General features: G+C 44.3%; 1 protein-coding gene across 1 annotated transcript in view; it reads right to left on the reverse strand.

The window, feature by feature from the left end:
- Positions 1-10,743: 10,743 nt before the first annotated feature.
- LOC146962222 (UPF0606 protein KIAA1549) overlaps positions 10,744-16,717 on the reverse strand; it is a 36,594-nt gene continuing 30,620 nt past the window's right edge. Inside the window, 8 exon segments of the mRNA XM_085769475.1 lie at positions 10,744-11,111; positions 11,871-12,025; positions 12,973-13,100; positions 14,098-14,150; positions 14,249-14,438; positions 14,440-14,498; positions 15,357-15,492; positions 16,275-16,510. Coding sequence (XP_085625601.1) covers positions 10,905-11,111; positions 11,871-12,025; positions 12,973-13,100; positions 14,098-14,150; positions 14,249-14,438; positions 14,440-14,498; positions 15,357-15,492; positions 16,275-16,510 — 1,164 coding nt within the window. The 3' untranslated portion in view covers positions 10,744-10,904.

Below are 16,717 nucleotides of genomic sequence, written 5' to 3' on the forward strand. Positions count from 1 at the left end.
ACACCTGTCACTCAGCAGCATACCTGACGCGGTGCGGCACACCTGTCGCTCAGCAGCATACCTGACGCTCTAGTTTTTTTAACTGGAATAGTTCCAGGGCCAACATAGTGCTACATTCAGCCATAAAACACGTACCAGTGTTACAGTGTGGCGTTGTTGCCTTCTCTCCTCACCGACAGCCCCATCCCTCCTTGTTTGCATGATAAATAACACTAGAGCAGAATCGCAGCCTGCGTGTAACAAAATCACATTTGATCATATTGCATTATAATTGCAAATGCATTAATCATTGAGCCCTTAGTGCAGGTGATACTTCACTCATCTTTTGTTTTAATGTTTACAGTTCTTTCTTTCTCACGTCATGCCCCCCCTTAAAACCTCTGGCGCCCCCCACAGTTTGAAAAACACTGTTGGGCGCTGTACCTGTATAAAATCACAAAATCCAACTCAACAGACTTGAAAATATAGGAATTGACCCCAAGATCAATAAAATAAAATAAAAACTACACACATTAATATAAAAATAGTGATTTATGATTTGGCAGCCATCTTGAATAATGGCCGTCATCTTGGATTTTCAAACGTCCAATCAGACAAATTTGATCAGAAGCCTCTCAAGAACAAATACACCAAATTTCATGCTTGTATCATAATTTGCACAATTCCACTCAAATTTTGCTTTTATCTGCTCCACTATAGACACTCATGATGTGTGTTTGGGCAACACGGATACAAAACAGCTGAAACACAAAGTGAAATGATTAACTTTACTGATTATCTGTTCTGCTGCGAGCGCACAACTTCTTTCAGTGTCTCCATAGACTGTATGTAACAGTATAATATCCTGATATATAACGATCTCCACAGACTATAACAGTATAATCTATATATCCCAGTATAATACAGCTGAACATGTGCAGGAGGAGAGGCTCAGAGAGGAAGTCAACACGCTCCGTTCTGATCCAGATCCACTGGACTGTCAGAGTAAAGGAGAAGCAGCTGAAGAGTTAAACAGCAGCGGCTTTTAGAGACGATTTGAGGATGAAACTTAACCAGGTTTGAAACTCAACAAACCTGGTTAACCCACTAAACTGGCTTCAGTAGCTCCGCCCCTCTGGGCAGGAAGGTCATGAAGCATCAGATGCTGATCAGTGATCACATTATAACTAGGGCTGTCAGAGTTAACGCGTTAATCGCGATGAGATTAATTTAAAAAATTAACGCGATTAAATTTTTTAATCGCGGTTAATCGCGGCCCATTTTGTCCTCTGTCTGCTGGACTGGAGGACTGGAGTGTGGGACCTCCAGTCCAGTAGGTGGCGGTAAGGCACCTTCAAGTTGGTTGCTACACAAATATACACAGTCTAACATATATCCACAGCTCCATCCATTGATTTTTTGACGGCTTTGTTGTCAACAAATGCATGTGGCGATGTATTGATTTTTTGACGGCTTCTGTTGTCAACAAACGCACATGGCCAGGCAGAGACGTAGCAAAGTAAAGGGCAATTTCCACTGGATGCAATTCGTTTCAATTCTGTGTGAGTTTCATGCATCATGTGTTATGATTAGGTAGCTAGTCTACTAGGTCTGGTCTAAAAGTTGTTTGTCTAGAGATTATAACACTTTGGAGTGTTGAAAGTCCAAAGCGCCATATATAATATTTTTAATAGAGATTAATCGCGAGTTAACTATGGAAAAAATGCGATTAATCGCGATTAAAAAAATTAATCGTTTGACAGCCCTAATTATAACACAACACACATGCACTTTCTGTCTCTGAAACTAAAGAAGAACAAAGATTTCACAACTCTGTGGATTCAGCATTTACTCTGCATTCATCACATAGACTCTACCCCCCCCCCCCCCTCTCAGGTTCAGCAGTCTGGCAATTCTACAGGAAGTGAATGTGTAAATATCTGTAATGTAGCTAATGTTCTGAAACGTATAAACAGTAACTTTCAATGATAAAACAGTAAAGTAAAGTAGACGGTATCTGTCCTGTCTATATATAATTATAAATTATACTTCCTCTCACTCCTTTCCAAATATTTCTATATCTCATGTTTAAATGTTTTGTTTTAGTCTCTTTTTTCATATTCGAAATAAACATTTCAATCAATCAAAATCACACACACACACACACACACACACACACACACACACACACACACACACACACACACACACACACACACACACACACACACACTGCAAAAATTCAAAATCTTTCCAAGAATATTTGTCTTATTTCTTATCAAAATGTCTCATTTCTAGTCAAAACTAATCTCTTTCCACTTAGAATAAGACTCATCACCTAAACATTAACTTGTTTTTAGATCATTTTCACTTGTTTCAAACTAATTTTCACTTGAAATAAGTAGAAAAATCTGCCAGTGAAAGCAAGTTTTTTGTGTTTGTAATAAGAAAGAAAAACTTGCTCCACTATCAGATTTTTCTACTTATTTCAAGTGAAAATCTGCTTGAAAGAAGTGAAAAGTGTCTAAAAACAAGCTGCTTTTTACGTGATGAGTCTTATTTTAAGTAGAATGAGATTAGTTTTGACTAGAAATGAGACAAATATTCTTGGTGAGATGTAGAGTTTTTGCAGTGCACACACACAGGTAATTAAGGCTCGTGCGCTGCTTTGCTGAATAAATCTCGACCTGCGGTTTGTTTGTTTGTTTGTTCGAGTCCTGAAAAGAACGTGGTAGGAGCGCACACGAACTGAAGAGGAGCTGACAGCCGGAACAACCCTCACACAGGTCTTCCTCAGGCTCTCGGTTCTTCCGGGAGGAAAACTTTAGCGACATTCCCACATTCCCACCGCTCACCTGTCTCTCTTTCTACCTGTCTATCTATCACCTGTCCTGTCTGTTTCTACCTGTTGGCCTCGTGTCTTTGTTACTCACTCAGCAGTCGGTTCAGTTCGGTTCAGTTCGGTTCAGCTCCGTCTTCATGTCTCGAGTCCCTCAGGTCTGAATTCCGGGTTGTTGTTGTTCACCTGCCAGGTGTTTCAGGAAGTCAGCTCGTTACCATGGAGACCAGGGGGAGGAGGGGGGAGGAGGGGGGAGGAGGGAGGGGCTCTGGGTGGGCGCTACGTCATTCAGAATAATAATACAACATATCACCTGTTGTTCACCTGTTCAACCTTTTCTATTCTCAGGAGAAACTTTTTTTTCTTTTTCTTTTTTAAATCTCAGCATTAACCTCTAAACACTAAAGATAGATAGATAGATAGATAGATAGATAGATAGATAGATAGATAGATAGATAGATAGATAGATGCAGTGAAATGCAAAAAAACCAAGCTCTCGACTGTACCAATGAAACACAAAAGTAAATAAGAAAATATCATACCCTCACACACACACACACACACACACACACACACACACACACACACACACACACACACACACACACACACACACACATTTTAAAATAAAACAATTGTAGAAACATTGCTCTCAGTAATAAATAAACTAAGATAAAAATAAATATAATACATAAGGAAGCCCATAAGAGTCCTTAAAATCATGGCATGTTCATAAGTCTCACTGCCTGTGGGAAAAAGCTCTTTTTGTTGCCTTGTTGTTACAGAAACTTTATTCTAACGGTGAATCTCACTCTGATCACTCACTAATAAATATATTAAACTCAACTGAATATTGAATTTAAATTTAAACTTTATTGACTTTAAACTTTTCTATTATTTAGCTTCTGTTTGCACAATAATGATGATGAAGAAACACCAGAGAGTGGAGACACACACACACAGCCTTTAATGTGGACACAGTCTTTTATTTTGAAACACCACAGGAAGCAGCTCTCAGGTTGTGGGTTGAACACCTGGCTGCGGTTGGACAGGTGAGGCTGCTGGCAGTGTTCCCAGATCAGAGCTCCGTCCGACCCCCAAGCAGCTCCACCCAGACCGGATCACACCTGGACCTGGTCTGGACCGAGGTGGACTCACCTGCACTGCAAAAACTCAAAGTCTGTCCAAGAATATTTGTCTTATTTCTTGTCAAAATGTCTCATTTCTAGTCCAAACTAATCTCTTTCCACTTAAAATAAGACTCATCACCTAAAAATGAACTTGTTTTTAGATCATTTTCACTTGTTTCAAACTAATTTTCACTTGAAATAAGTAGAAAAATCTGATAGTGAAAGCAAGTTTTTTTTGTGCTTGTAATAAGAAAGAAAAACTTGCTCCACTATCAGATTTTTCTACTTATTTCAAGTGAAAATTTGTTTGAAACAAGTGAAAATTATCTAAAAACAAGCTGCTTTTTATGTTTTGAGTCTTGTTTTATAAGGATAGTTCACCCAAAATTGAAATTTCACTCATTATCTCCTCCCCCTCATGTGGACTAAGGGCTGGGAGAAGTTTCAGAGTCCTCCGTGGCTTCTCTGAGTTACAGGGGGTCTCGGCGTAGCAGTGCATGTCCATATGACGGTTGCAAATGGATACCAACTGTCTTCATAACAAAAAGACACACCAAAAAACATCCAGATACCTCCATGCTGCTCGTATGTAATGTCCATCTTGTATTGAAGCCCCAACATGAGAAATTGTCCCAAAAAAATTAAATAAGTCTATATTTCAAGCTTGTTTTGTAGCGGAAGCTTCTTGAAGCTCCTCTTCCTGGTTCGTCCGCTACAAACAAGCTTGAAATAAAGACTTATTTAATTTTTTTCGGGACAATTTCTCATGTCGGGGCTTCAGTACAAGACGGACATTACATACGAGCAGCATGGAGGTATTTGGATGTTTTTTGGTGTGTCTTTTTGTTACGAAGACAGTTGGTATCCATTAGCAACCGTCATATGGACATGCACTGCTACGCCGAGACCCCCTGTAACTCAGAGAAGCCACGGAGGACTCTGAAACTTCTCCCAGCCCTTAGTCCACATGAGGGGGAGGAGATAATGAGTGACATTTCAATTTTGGGTGAACTATCCCTTTAAGTAGAATGAGATTTGTTTTGACTAGAAATAAGACAGATATTCTGGGTGAGATATCTGAGTTTTTGCGGTGTGGTCTGAGTGGAGCGGCCGGTTGAGTCCAGACCGGAGCGTTGGGAATGTGTCGGGACTCGGCTGCTCCCGTTCGGCAGCTGGTTCATGAAGCCGGTGTCACGTGGTCCGAACCGGTTCTGATCCGGTCGTCGGTCGGTCGGTCGGATCGGCGGTCCTGTCATGAGTGAAACTCCCACAATGCACCTGGCCGTGTGTGTGTTGGATGTAGAAAACACAGAAACTGTAGAAAACATGGAGGAGACATTCAGGAGTTTGTGGAAGCTGCGGATCGGCAGCTCGATTCCAGAGCTCGAGTCCGTGAGTTAGCACCATGTGGTCCTGCAGGTCCGGCCCAGCTGGACTGACCGGTGCCGGCCAATCAGAACGTCTCCAGGCGGCGGGCGGGCGGTGTGAGCTATCACACGTTACATATTTATCACGTTTCTATTCAACATCATAAACACTGTCGCTTAGATCCAAAAATAGTTTCTGGAAAACAAAACTAACATGAGTTTTTTTTGTTTTTTGTTTAGTTTAGTTTTTTTTGTTTTGTTATGAGGATGTTTTGATGGCACTGAGACTTTAATCAGCCTTCGCTCACTCTGAAACAACTCTTCACTTTACACTTTGTTTAAACATCTGTAGCAGCATGCTAACATAGCTAACATCAACTGGAACATCACAAGTAGCTGAAGCCTCAGACTCAGTCAAACATGCTGAAGATGAGCAGAGCCTTTCTTCCCCTCCCCTCCCCCCACTGACTCCCCCCCCCCCCCCACAGCCACCACGTCTTCACAACACCTAGAGCACTGGAAAAGAGAGTAACGACACCTCCATTGACTCCCGTGGTAAGGGTTTAAGGGTTTAAGGGTTTTGCGCCCCTAGTGGCAGGATGTGGGTATTGCAAAAGCGCCCAGAAAACCCATTCACTCCAATGTATGTGTGTTGCCCACTTGCTGGTAAATTGATGAAAACGGTCGTGTTTTTGTCTTTCGGTGTCTTGGTCATATCAGATTATACTTATAATTTGTTTATTACAAAATGTAGATTGAAACATTCATGTAGACAACTGTTTTTTTTGTTTTTTTACTATCCTATGTGTTAAAGCAGTACTAAAGAACTTTCAGTTTTGGTTGAGTTTGGCGGCGCCTGTGGACCAAAGCGGTAGTGTTTTGCCTGAAGAAAGACTCCATTTCCCATGAACACTAGCGTGAAGCCCTGTAAATATCCTGCATTAAAATTAACAGAAGACATCAAAACTAAGTTTCTGTTTCCAGTGGATCATTTCAAAGTGAAAACACAAACAGAATCCATTGCTAAAGTGCCGTTTTGCCTGTTCCCTCCTTGTTGTGACTCGCAACAGTGAAAGTGAAACTTAAGTGAGAGCCGGGTTCCTACCATGCTCCTCAAAGCTGCTTAGTGCCAGAGAAAGAGATACAGACCATAATGATACAGACCCCCTCAGGCCATGACAGAGGTGTCATTCAACTTGTTGTAAGTCGATGTATCATCACAAAAGTTATGAAAATATTTTATGAAGGTTGAAAAGTTCCTTAGTGTTGGTTTATGTTTATCTGTAAAGGATCCTCAATGATGCTATTAACGTGGGTGATCTATAAATGTCCTTAAATTATTGAAAACACCACACTGCTCATTCACCAACAATGCAGAGATGTCAGTTCTTTTGCAAAACCCATATTCCTCCACCAGGAGGCGCTGCCATTGGACCAATGCTGTCCTTACTCTCTGTTACAGTGCTCTTACAACACCACAGAGGAAACATCCAATCAGCAGAGGGCGCCGGCGTATGACCAGACATGTTGAACCGTGTTTTATCAACTGGGATGTGCACTCTGACATTAGGGGTGTGCCAACTCTAAAAACGATTCTTTTTCATACCAACTAAATGACAGGAACAAAACCGCAGCGTGTGGAACGGACATAAAAGTTGTGCACGGCGCCGGACACCTGAAGGAACAGACCGGGTGAAGATGGCAGCAGCTAAAGGCCCAGTTTATGCTCGACGCATTCGCAAATTTGGGAAGTTCGTGCGCCACAAATGACATACACGCGCAGCTAGCGAAAGATGTGCACGCTGGCGCTTCGTGTGGTCGCGCACCTCCAGATTTTTGAAACTTGTTGCAATGTCGTGTCTTGAGTGTGTAGTATTTTTTCTCTACCGCCCCCTGTCTTTGCAGCGAATATTGCAACGGAGAATGCACCAAGTATAAAACCGACTGAATTAGGGAAGAAAGCGTTTAGTTACGCCGCTCCATCAACATGGAACAACCTCCAGGCTGATCTGAAATTGTCTGAACTTGTATCTTTTAATGTTTTTCGTCACTTCTTAAAGGTCCGACAACAAAAATCAATTGAGCGGTGCCTTTGCTGACCAACCTTGTCACCATGGCCCCCTTGCTCCTTGCACTTTTGTTTTAACCTCTACTGTATTATGGCCCTATATATTATAATGTAATATTGTAATGTATTTTTTATGATGCTGACGACGTGTGCTGCTGCCCTCTTGGCCAGGTCACCCTTGAAAATGAGATCTCGATCTCAACGGGTCTTTTACCTGGTTAAATAAAGGCTAAATAAATGAATAAATAAAAAATTGCGCTCTATTGAGGTGCGCGTGCAGTCCGTGAACGGAGCCAGATGAAGGTTTAACTAAGGCTCAACTCTTTAACCGTCAACCGTTGCACGATGGCGGTCTGGTCTACTATGGCGCTGTATTTGCGTTGTCGCCGGCGCCGGCGTGTGAAGCTTCTCAGCCTGAGAGACGACCATGACCAGGTACATTAACATTAGTTCAACTGTAACGTAATTTTAACGTTCACTAACGTTAGTGAACATGACGGTCAGTTTATACGACTATTATCATTCAACTCTGACAATATAATATCATTAAAGTAGCACTATCACAAATACAGCAGCAATAGCAATAAAAAAAAACTGAAATATGCAATAAATAGGTCCAGGGAGCATTAACTATCTGTACACAAACACAGCCAACTGTGTCGTGGCTGTGGAGCAAATGCAGAATTCCTGTTTGTTATGAGGATGTTTATATCTGATACTCTGCACCACCGGCTCCATCTAGTGGCCGAACAAAGTATTGGAATTTGTGATAGTGCTACTTTAAAAAAACATAGTCTAACCTGAAGCTAATTAGCTAAAACTCGTTGGTTAGATAGATTTTAACGGTTTCTCAGACAGAGAAGAGGCATCAACAATCATTTTAATCCTGATAATTGTTGATATCGTGATAATTGTTGAATAATTGAATCGTAGCGTCCTGAATCGTAATCAAATCGACTCGTGAGGAGCCTATGACACACCCCTAACCGTGACCATGTTTGATGTCAGTGCTCAGACTGGGGATTGGGGGGTTGGGGGGGAGTGGGGTTTAACAGAACTGCCTGTTTCTGCTGAGTGACTGTTTCCTATCTCTGCCCCCCCCCCCCCACCCCACCCCACCCCAGACTCTGTCTTCTGCCCATAGACTGATGGACGCAACAAATCCGCGACATAAAAACTGGATATTAAAGCGATGCATTAGCGCAGGTTTTCTTTTTTTCATTGCCATCAACACATGAACACACGAGCTAGCGAGCAGCGAGCTAGCAGCAGCTATGCTAAGCCAAGCTAAGCTAAGCGACGTCTCCACAGAGAAACAAAAGCCGGCTCATAATCTACAGCTAACTCCAACAGAAGAGGGTTACAACCACAGAACAGTAGTTTGGTCTTCTCTCATCAAAATAAAACTTTCATATAATATGAGCAATAAAAAATAAGTAACATTTCAATACTCCGATAATAACTCTTACATTAGTATTGTGCTCATTGGGATTCTATCTCTTTACATATATTTATATTCTTTTTCATAGATATATTTATATATTATACTGTTTTCCTGTTGTGGTCCCTGTGACGTGGGAACTGGCCGTCTCCTGCTGTCCACAGTGCAAGACCTCATCGATGTGGTTTATGAACAAAGACCCGATCCCCATGGCTGATGGAAGGCAATAAGTGATGGATGAGGAGATGGCGTGAAGCTGACGGTTAGCACCACAGAAGGTCCAGAGGGACGGTCCGCTTCAGATCTCCATGATGGATCATCCACTAGGGAAGTCTACGGAGGAGAGGACTGTCCCCTCCAGAAGGTCCAGAGAGACTGAAGCAGACAGAAACCTTGATGGGGGGACAACATGGTCCAGAGGGTTCAGAAGGATCTACACAGAGAAAAATAGAAGTACGGAAATGTACTCAAAAGGGTACAAACTCTTGTCGCTCCAGGCCTTTAACCTTTTTTAGAGACAATTTTGTACCCATTGGTGCCGGTTCACTTTTGTACCTTTTCAAAATGTACCAGTTCAAGTACAATTGTGCACCTAGCATCTAACGGGTAAATATGTAACTGGTGTGTGTGTTTGCTCTGCGACCTGTCCTGAGCGAGGATCGATCCCATGACTTCCTGCACCAGAGGCGACGATGCTAACCGCTTCGCCAAGACGTTGACAACCGCTTGACAAGTTGGTTAGCACGTCTTTTATGGGTGAGTGAGTTTACTTCCAGTACCTCCTTACTGGTCCCTCCTGACTGTGGCACACCTGCAGACCGCCGTTACATATATTTAAAAAATAATTACTAGTTGAATGTTTCATTATTATCCTTATGCTAAATCACATTACTAGTCGCCTCATAGGTTACCAGACTTATTTACTTAGGCTACTAATTTTTTCTAACACACTGTCTCTGATAATGTACCTTTAGGGGGTAAATACGTGTACGTAGGAAGGTGCAATTGGGTCACTTCAACGAGGACTAAACCCAAAAGACACAACTGGAGCACTCGATATAATGCAGAGATTTAATAAAGGTGCACAACACATTAAATCTCTGCATTATATCGAGTGCTCCAGTTGTGTCTTTTGGGTTTAGTCCTCGTTGAAGTGACCCAATTGCACCTTCCTACTTACTGGTCCCGGCTGAAGCGCAAGAGCACCCTTCCTTTTGGTAAATATTCGTACCTTAGGAGTACATATATATGTACCTTTTGCCATTCTGGAACATTTATGTGCCTTTTCTACCCCCAAAAGGTACACATAGGTACTCTAGTGTACAATAATTGGCCCTATAGGCTACAGTAGGACAGAACTGTACCTTTAAGTACAGAAATGTCCCCTTCTGTTCCCCTATTTTTCTCTGTGTAGGTTGAAGATTCGGATGAACCATCCACACCAAACATTCATGAATGAATGAAATGCCCCTCAACAGCTCCAGGTGGAACAACCCACTCGGTGTCAAGGGGGGCGATCCAATCCAGAGGATCCAACAGGACCGTCTGCTCCTGAGGTTTGTGGGACCATCCATCCTAGAAGTTGGCACGGTATCATCCTGAAGAAAGGATTCCTCCAGTCCAGGACCATCAGATCAATACACTCCATAAGGTGAGGAGGGAAAACCACCACGGACCGTCCGCTCCAGAACTCCAGCGATGGACCGGTGGACCCTGAAGGTCCGGAGGGACCGTCCACTCCACAAACTCAGAATGAGCGATCGATCCACTCTAACATGAGGAGGGACCATCCAGTCCAGGAAGCACTTCAGTGGAAACGCAAAGAGTCAAACTCCCATCCAATGGAAAACACTGAGATGAAGAATGACAGACAGATGGACGGACAGACAGACAGACAGACAGACAGATACACAGACAGACAGGACCCTGTAAAGTACCGAAGGTCTTTTGGACAGAGGACAGGAGACATGGATCAAGTTCTTTTGGGTTTAGCGGTAAAGACGTTGTCCAGGATGCGGATCCTGTAGTTTCCAGGTTGTGATCCGGTCCCAGTGGTCGAGGCCGATCCGGTCCCAGTGGTCTAAGGGTAGCTGGTGACCGCGGCCTGTTTCTGGGCCAGACGACGCAGCTCCTCCCTGATGGCCTTGATGAGCGAGGCGGAGGTGTGGGCCGAGGGCGAGGCGTCCTCCGGCGGGTACTCGGGGGTGGGCGAGGTCAGGAGCAGAGGGGGGGCCGAGCTGGGCATCTGGAAAACTGAGGAGGACGAGAACTCAGGGAAGGACAGCACCTGTGGAGAGAGGGAGGAGACGGAGGTGAAGACTGGAGGACAAACCCTGGTGAAAGGCGTAGACTTGAGACACTTTTTTGTGGTCTCGGTCTTGTCTCGGTCTCGTGTCTCTTGGTCTCGCAATGTCTGGGACTGGCAGAACGGTCTCGAAGGGATTTGTAGCCTACAATATCCAGGCAGACATGCTTTTTTATTTGGATTTCATTATTTCTACGCTTCAAGTGGAACCAAACATGCATTTTGTGACACAGACGCGTTGGCGCTCGTCCTCTCGCGTTCTACAACTCATGCAGAATAGCAAAATATGGTGGAACTAGTTGTTTTTTTTTGGTCTCAGTCTCGGTCTTGAGCTCAACTGGTCTTAGTCTTGACTGGGTCTGTCTTGGTCTTGGTCTTGGTCTTGGTCTTGATACTCTCTGGTCTTGGTCTTGTCTTGGTCTTGGTTCAGGCGGTCTTGACTCCAGTTGGAGCGAGTCGAGCTGGTACCACATAGTGGAAACGCGGAATAAGACATGCAATGAAATCAGAGCTTTTCTACTGTGATGTAGATTGTGGAGAGTCTGAACTGCTCTGAACCGGTCTGAACTGGTCTGAACTCGTCATCCATTACATACTAAACAATGGAACCAGTTAGTCTGGTCCGGGTCCAGTGGTCAGCTCTCTCTGCTGGCTCCGGGTCTGAACCGGTCTGAACTCGTCATCCATTACAAGACTTACAGGACTGACACTAAACAATGGAACCAGTTAGTCTGGACTCACGCTCTCTCTGCTGGCTCCGGGTCTGGACAGGTCGTGGTCCGTGTGCTGCTGGTTCCAGCTGGATCCAGTGGGGCCGGACACGCTGCGCCCGACCCCGGGGTAGACCCCGATCTGGCTGGACAGACCCACCTGGGTCAGGTGGTGGAGCTGAGCACCTGCAGAGAACCGAGACCACAGGTCACACAGAGATCCAGACTCCTGAAGGAAGCAGCTTAACTCTGGAACCAGAGGCGCTGCAACAGGACCGGCAGCCCCAGGGCCCTGAGCTGGGAGGGGCCCCCAGGGGCAAGGCATCTTTACTCCTTATATAGCCCATTTTATACCAAGGCAACTCAATGTGCTTTACATAAAGACAAAACATTAAAAAAAGAAGCATAAAACAGAATAAAAACAAACAAAACACTAAAAACAGAGTTAAAAGCAAGAGCAAATAAAAGAAAATAGATAAAGTTCGGTGCCAACCTGATGTTGTCACTGGCTGTGTACATCGAATGTTGTAATGTATAGTCAACCCAGTATCATATATAAAAACGTAACCACCTAGCGACAGCAGAAAACATTGCTCTTTCTAATTATTCTGGCTGGATCTGAAGAAAACAATAAGCCAGCGAATGATTATGTTCATTCACTGAGCAATTATTATGAAAATAAAATATATATTTCTCGCTAGAAATATAATCAAAGGGCATTTTTATGCAGACACTACCTCAAAATATTGATTTTTCCGCTAAAAATGATAGAAATATTTGATATGTTTTATGTTCTCACAGCCGGAAACTTGAGAGTCACGTGACTTGGACGCAAAACAATACAAAAAAAAGAAATAGTCAGAAAAAATTTAACCGTCATACGATTTAAGAGCTGTTATTGTAAACCCTTTATGTTTTTGCACGTTGGACCAACGTAGCCAAGGTAGCCTACGTTTTATATGAGACTGCGTTGGCATAGTACGCAGAATTGAATCATCAATAGTTTGGGATGTTTGGATTCATTAACAGTGAATGTTTGTGGTCCCGGTGGGGGCTGGGGGCCCTTCAGGTTCCCTCTTGCCCGGGGCCTCCAGAGAGTCTAGAAACGGCCCTGCCTGGAAACATGAGCCTACCTGTGCTGCCCCCTACAGGACGGGGTCTGGAGGAGGAGGGGGGGTCGTCGTACTGCCCCCTGCTGGAGTAGAGCGACTCCTGCAGCTGCTCTCCAGTGGACACGAAGCCTCCTGAGCTCAGGCCCTGTCTGGATCAAACACACAGGGGCCGTCAGAACCGGAGCTGCTTCTAGATTAGAGCTGTTGATAATAAGTCACTAGTGAACTAGTTAAAGGACGATTACATTCAAATCCAACTGGGGGCTGTATTTTCCTAACATCTTAGGTCTAACAGAAGGAATCTGAAGATTTTCAGTTTAATGTCTCCTGTTTTGTGGTAGTTATGGTCTGTCCCCGCGTCGCCACGGCAGCGATGAATGGGAGCAGATTGAAGTTGTGCTGCTTAGGCTGTTTCCATCCCTCAAAGCCACAGACAGCGTCAGATGGAGACTCAAACATGCAGCCAGAAGTTTATTTACTTCAACAAGCCGACATGTTTGTAAAACTAGATCTAATTCAAAGTCTGGCGGAGTCGAGACCCAAGTTGACGCTCGGTGTGTTCAGGTGCAGTGGGAAGCTCCCGTTGGTGTCATAAACACAGGAATATCAACTCTGGACTTGCTGCAAGTAAATAAACTTCTGGGTGCATGTTTGAGTCTCCATCTGACGCTGTCTGTGGAAAAAAATGTACACTTGAAGCAAGTTGATATAGTTGATATTCCTGTGTTTATGACACAAACGGGAGCTTCCCACTGCACCTGAACACACCGAGCGTCAACTTGGGTCTCGACTCCGCCAGACTTTGAATCAGATCTAGTTTTACAAACATGTCGACTTGTTGAAGTAAATAAACTTCTGGCTGCATGTTTGAGTCTCCATCTGACGCTGACGTTTATTTCATTCATTAGTTTGAAACAAGTGAAAATGATCTAAAAACAAGTAATTTTTTAGGTGATGAGTCTTATTTTAGTGGAAAGAGATTAGTTTTGACAAGAAATATGACAAATATTCCTGGAAAGACTTTGAGTTTTTGCAGTGCAGATTCCTTCTTTTAGACCTAAAATGTTAGGAACATACACCCCCAAGTTGAATTTGCCCGGAATTGTCCTTTAAGTAGTGAACTAGTTAACTCTTTAATGTCCTGACCTCTGCAGCAGCCCCTGCACCGAGGTGGGGGACATCCCCAGCTCCGCGTATCTCTGCAGGGACACAACAAGAAGAGGGAGAAGAGCATGAAGACTGACACTAGATCACATGACAGAACGCTACTGGGGCTGGGCTGCAGAGACACACTCACTGCAGAGAAGGGGCTGTGGGGGGGGGCTCTGCCCGGGGGGGGGCGGGGCTGGGGCTGGGGGGAGGGGCTTACCCCGCTCAGCCCGGCGCCGCCGCTGCCCTGCGAGGACGGAGACACCAGGGCGAAGGCGTCGTCCAGCAGCGAGTGCATCTGCTGCCGCGCCTCCTCGATGGACGGCTGGGGGGGCCGAGTCAAACACCTCGTCGGTCGGAGACGGACTGCCGTGGTCCGGGGGCAGGTCTGGGTCCGACTGGGGGGGAGGACAGACCACACAGAGTTAGACAGGACGATACGGCACCATGTCCACTCTGAGGACGCTGCGGCTCACCATGTAATAATAATAATAATAATCTTTATTTATAGAGCACTTTTCATGCATAAAAGCAGCCCAAAGTGCTTGAACAAAGCAATGTAGGACAATACTACAGAGTTAAGGTGGAAATACTACAGAGTTTAAGGGATAGTTCACCCAAAATTCATTTTTCCCTCATGTGGACTAAGGGCTGGGAGAAGTTTCAGAGTCCTCCGTGGCTTCTCTGAGTTACAGGGGGTCTCGGCGTAGCAGTGCATGTCCATATGACGGTTGCTAATGGATACCAACTGTCTTCGTAACAAAAAGACACACCAAAAAACATCCAGATACCTCCATGCTGCTCGTATGTAATGTCCGTCTTGTATTGAAGCTTCTTGAAGCTCCTCTTCCCGGTTCGTCAAATTTGACGAACCGGGAAGAGGAGCTTCCGCTACAAACAAGCTTAAAATATAGACTTATTTAATTTTTTTCTGAACAATTTCTCATGTCGGGGCTTCAATACAAGAGGGACATTACATATGAGCAGCATGGAGGTATTTGGATGTTTTTTGGTGTGTCTTTTTGGACGAGGAAAAGTGAGGCCCATTCGCAACCGTCATATGGACAAATACTGCTGCACGGAACCCCGCTGTAACTCAGAGAAGCCACGGAGGACTCTGAAACTTCTCCCAGCCCTTAGTCCACATGAGGGGGAGGAGATCATGAGGGAAATTTCAATTTTGGGTGAACTACCCCTTTAAGGTGGAAATACTACAGAGTTAAGGTGGAAATACTACAGAGTTAAGGTGGACTCACCATGTAGGCCACGTTGTTGAGTCCCGGGTACTTCCTGTAGGTGGCGCTCTGGTCCGTCAGCAGCCGGTCTCTGTCGGTGTCAGGAAGACTCCCCGGTCCTGGCTGAGGACGCCGGCCCCGAGGAGACCGCCTCCCCCTGTTGTATACATGTACTCATGTATCTCAATTCTATACAATAGTGTGTACATAATACATTTATGTATACAAATGTAGTGCAATATTAGACACACATCTGCATGTGCAGTCGTGTACCATGGACATAGTGCAGTCGATCAGTCGATCCTGCACTTTAGATAGATAGATAGATAGATAGATAGATAGATAGATAGATAGATAGATAGATAGATAGATAGATAGATAAATACTTTATTTATCCCGAAGGAAATTCAGTTTCTCAGCTGCACAATAAACAACATCATTCAACAGCAAAACAAAAACATAAAATAGTAAAAATTTGTGCATTGAGAATAGAATAAATAAAAACAATAGTTTACTGCATTGTTCTGTTGTCCTAGTCCTGCCTCTTGTACTTTTTATGTCATTGTTTTTATGTCTAACATCAACCTGCCAATGGGACTGGGGATGGAAATGAGCCACTTAGCTACAATCCCACAGATTTACACAACAGTAATACTGTTCACATTTGACACAAAAAAAAAACTGAAATATATAAAACAATGACTAATGAATGGTTTAGTTCTCAGTTGAGTGTAAACTAAATAAACCAGACTATCAGTGAGCTGATTGGCTGTTTCTACTTCAGTTATAGTTCTATTGTAAAGGCTGCTACAGGTCAGATCCAGTTGTTATAAAGTCGTTCTAACGGCCGAGTCCTGAATGAGATGAAGTTGGTTGATAACTCAACAGAACTCTGTTGGTGGTGATGTAACGTTGCCGTTGCCGTGGAGACAGACTGACCTCTTCCTGGAGTCGAAGGGCGTGGGCGGCGAGGCGGCGTCGGCCTGTAGGATGCAGTCCATGTGGTCGTGGGCGGAGCTGTAGAGCCTCTGGGCCACGGCGCTCTGCACCGGCCCGTCCCCGAAGGCGTCCATGATGTCGTCCATGGAGGGAAACTCACACTGGCCGCGCCGCTTGGCGCGCTGCCGCAGCTTGTTCCTGTGGTGCTCGATCTCCGACTTGTGTCGCAGCGCCACCTGCAGGTCAACAACATTCTTATTGACTTTTAAACATATTAAAGGGATAGTTCAACATTTTGGCAAATTGGCCCATTGCCATAATAATCCCTATAGTCATAGCAGTAGGTTCGTTACCTTTAATTGTCGGTGCAAGCTGTTTTTAGAACGGCGGAGCAGAGCCGTGAGCTGCTCAGAGCTACGCTACAGAGGCTCATTATGGGATTT

The sequence above is a fragment of the Trachurus japonicus genome, chromosome 23 (genome assembly GCF_045865225.1).
Source record: "Trachurus japonicus isolate A0001 chromosome 23, Traja_1.0".
Taxonomy (NCBI): domain Eukaryota; kingdom Metazoa; phylum Chordata; class Actinopteri; order Carangiformes; family Carangidae; genus Trachurus; species Trachurus japonicus.